Source organism: Anarhichas minor, unplaced genomic scaffold (assembly GCF_050575085.1).
Source record: "Anarhichas minor isolate MPS153535 unplaced genomic scaffold, ASM5057508v1 ptg000079l, whole genome shotgun sequence".
Classification (NCBI taxonomy): Eukaryota; Metazoa; Chordata; class Actinopteri; order Perciformes; family Anarhichadidae; genus Anarhichas; species Anarhichas minor.
This window is the reverse complement of record NW_027466525.1, coordinates 2,405,001-2,408,944: the sequence shown is the minus strand read 5'-3', so window position 1 is coordinate 2,408,944 and position 3,944 is coordinate 2,405,001. Positions and strand designations below refer to the sequence as shown.

At 38.8% G+C, this 3,944-nt stretch overlaps 1 protein-coding gene across 1 annotated transcript in view; it reads right to left on the bottom strand.

Annotated features, from left to right (window-relative positions):
• Positions 1 to 678: 678 nt before the first annotated feature.
• Positions 679 to 3,944, bottom strand: part of LOC142937972 (uncharacterized) — a 36,291-nt gene continuing 33,025 nt past the window's right edge. The window contains exons 12-13 of the mRNA XM_076081126.1: positions 1,522 to 1,792; positions 679 to 841 (exon numbers count right to left, since the gene is read on the bottom strand). Of these exons, the coding sequence (XP_075937241.1) occupies positions 679 to 841; positions 1,522 to 1,792 (434 nt within the window). The remainder of the gene's footprint in view (positions 842 to 1,521; positions 1,793 to 3,944) is intronic.

The following is a 3,944-nucleotide window of genomic DNA, read 5'->3' as shown; positions in this document are numbered from 1 at the left end:
GCACCATTGTTTTCTTGTCTCGTATTAAAGATTGTTCACAACAGACGGTTCCACAATCGTAGTCTTTAGCGCCATGGCTTTTGACGACAAACAACGGTACGAAAAACAACCGTCCAACAAAAGCTTAAAGTGAACGTTTACCTTTGTTTTCACACGGGACAGGAACAGCGGTCTCCTGGGTGAAAATCATGTGTTTGCAACTCTTCAGTCCACGGCACAGCATCGCTGTTCCCTTTAGGAGGGATGTCTTGTTGCAGATTCAAGTCTCCAGCCCAAAGTTCTTAAAACTCTCATTAAAATAGTGTCTTTAATTAAAAGTATATAATGGTACATTTATGTTTAATTGCCTCCACCAAAGATGATACATTTTATGTCCTGTACATGCTGAATGTATCACACGGTTGTGGTCGATGAAACTTTAAATGCAAGAAAAAAGGTTTTGATTTAGACCAATAAGGGTTGAAATGAAAAGAACAATAGGCTGTGTTGATGATTTAATTGTATTTCAGTATTGATGACAGACAGTTTTATCATGCAGCAAGTAGTGACAGCTTAACAAGACCATTACAACCTACGCACCAAGTAGTGCCATAAAGAAATATCTCAATGGAATCACTGTCATAGTTTACAAAAGAAGTGATTTTTGATTATTGTTTTTTATTGTGAACTTCTTCATCCCTAATCCAGGAGAGAGCCATACACCTCCACCTGACACAGAGTCAGAAACTCTTGTCTTGGGATGAATATGTCGACGTAGTGACCGTCCATCCCATGACCGTCCGTCACATTACACTGGAACACTTCGGCACCACCTGATGGGATACTTGTGATCACAGCGCACCTGGCAGAAGAAACAGAAATGACGTTGTTGACTCCAAAAAAGGTTGGTCTCTGTCGCTTTAAAAGCACAAAGCAGTAATAAAACCATACTTTACAACAGTAAAACCAGATAAATTAGATGAAATAAAATATGATATTACCCAGAAGATATAAAAACAAGTAAATATTTATAGGTGCGATGTCACTACATACTAAATGTAATAGCTCAAATGCTCACCAGTCAGCAAATGCCCATCAGTCGGGCCACGGTACCCGTAGACTTCCACTTCACAGAGTGTGAGGACTTTATTTGGACCCGGTATAGCCACAATCACGTAACGTCCCTCCACACGTTCAGTGAAAGTCAGAGTAACCGATTCACCTAGACTAGCACTAGGAATTGTACCAACCCTGAGAGAGAGAGAGAGAGAGAGAGAGAGCATGAATCACATTTTATACCTGTAGTCCTTTAACATGAAGATGAAAGAAACAAGCTTGTTGTTTGATACTTGAAAATTTTCCTCACGTAATGATAATACTTTTTTTTTTTTTTTCAAAAGAGGATAAAAAAAAATATTTTTTATATATATTTGTGGTAATAACATCTGAAGGTGCCACATATCTATCGCCTCCACATGGCGACAGCTGAGCCTGCAGCTTGCAGCTAACTGTCTGTTTTGATCACGGGATATATTTTCTTACACTGGGTTGTTCAGAGAGTTGCCGATGTAAATCTGTGCCCCGTTGATCCTCTCCGCGCAGCAGTCTCCTCTGTTGGTGATGACGACGGAGGTGACGATGTAGGAGTCCAGCAGGTCCACTCTCCACCAGGGTTTGGTCATTTGAACAGTGTGGGTGCATGATCCCGAATTGTAATTAGCATCACGGTTTCCATCAATAGCATTGTAAGCAGCTGAAAACGCGTTCTCGAAACGGTCTGACTGGGTCGCCTTTCCACGCAAGGCCACGTTCTCTGGGAATGAGACGGTTGAAAAACACACAAGAGATATAAAGGAAGATCATTTGTGAATTGTTAAGCATAAATCTGTGTCTAACAACGTATTACTCCATGTCTTAGTGTGATATAGACCATGTGTTTCAACATTATATACTCTTGGTCTAAACTTAAACCATCACTGTTATGCAGTCAACTATAGTGCGTTTGTGTATTTGGTTGTGTTTGCTTGTGTTGCCAAATTGATGAATTTGTTTCTCTGTGATTAATTGTTGTGGAATTGTTCGAAAGATGTGTTGATTTGTTTGTCTCTTTGCATGTGTTTCCTTAAGTCTGATGAGCCACATGGCAACTTTTTGCTCATTGCTAAATCCTGCAGGAAGTTGTTGCAGACAAGTTTGCAGAAAAGAGGAAGTTGTTCTGCCAATGCAGTTTAATGTGAGGAGGGAAATTCATTTTTATGAAGAACACAAGTACATTTTCAAAAACAACATAATCATATTACCGTATAAAAAACTCAAATTTAGCCCAAATAAAAGTCTTGCTTCCTTTCACCACAACTCCAATGATTTTTGGAGAAATAACTAAACTCCTGACAGTTAAAGAGTTAATTTTTATAAATATACTTGTTACTTTTCTTGCTAACAAAACAGACCTACGTGCACCTCCTGGTGATGATTGACAATAAAGACGTCACACATACTCTCAGATCATACTCACCATAAGTGTTAGCTGAGCATGTCTCCAGGAGGAGCAGGAGAACCAAAACGCTGAGTTTCATTATTCTGTTTGAGAGAATCATTTATAAACCATATTTATTTTAAATGACACGTCTTATTATTCATTATTACTTGTGTAATATGTGTCCTATTGGAATTCTGGAGGAGTGATTATAACAATAATTGTGAATGTGTTATAATTCAACAATAAAATCAAATAGAACTTCATCCAGAGGGAAACTGCTGTTCAGCAGATGTAGTACAAAGGAGAGTGCATATACATAGTATAAGTATTCAGTTACATTCCACAATTATGGTTAAAACCTTTACAACTATTATTTGCTTCCATGTGCTCCAGAGGTACATATCCACATGCTAAAGATACTCAGAAACTGATGCAGGAAGATGATCTGATGCAACAAAGAAATGAAAAGTGTTACCTGGAGTCCCCAACAGTCGGATGATTCAATGAAGAAGAAAAAAGCTTCCAAACACCTAAAACCTAAACAGTTCCCGTGCTCTTTATATGCGTCTCGGTGAAACCGTATCCAACCAATCATCAGAAATCAGATCATATTCATCTTCAACTCTTATCCAATCACATGCCATCAGTTTACTCCCATGCACATGTATTTCCCTTCCCTGAACTCGTGACTCAATTTCAGAAGTGCATCTACAGAAGTGTTCCAAAGATCACACTGTTGTAGAATAACCGTACGAGACCTCATATAAACTGTTGCGTTATACCCACCACGTATGAACATGGTTAAAAGATAAACAGAACTTTGCCCAGACCAGACAAATATCAGTCAAAAAGGACAGGCACGTGTTTGAAACACGCGACAGCCTCAGGCTTTTAGGCACCATACATACAATGAAGAAAGAAGAAAGAAGAAGAAGAATGACATCAATGACATCAATGACATCATGGCCACCTGCACTAACCCCCCTTGTTCTACACTAAACTCAACGACCTCCGTGGGAACTCATGGGACCGTGGGAACACTTGCTCATTGGTCACAATCACACAATCATTTAGTTTAATACATCATTGTAGGTTCTCATCAGGTTACATGGGTAACTGATTTACAAAACATAAAACCATGACAAATGATATCACAACAACTCATAGATATATGGCTAGAAATCTAGATTATTGTATTAATACAATCTTGCCAAGCATAGAGTAAATACCAGAGTAATCTTTGAAATATATGTACTCTTTCAGCGAGGTTTGTCGGCTCTACAATGTTTCCAGGTAGAGTTGCATCCCTAAGCAATAATGATTATAGTAAATTAACATAAATGAGTAAAAGGTGATTAATAATTATGCTTGTGTCTTATGTGTGGGTGTGTGTATGTGTGTGTCAGTATCACGTGTACCTAGCATAATACAAGAGCCGTACACGTGAGCGTATGTCATACAGAGGCCCTGGTGTCAACCGTAGGGG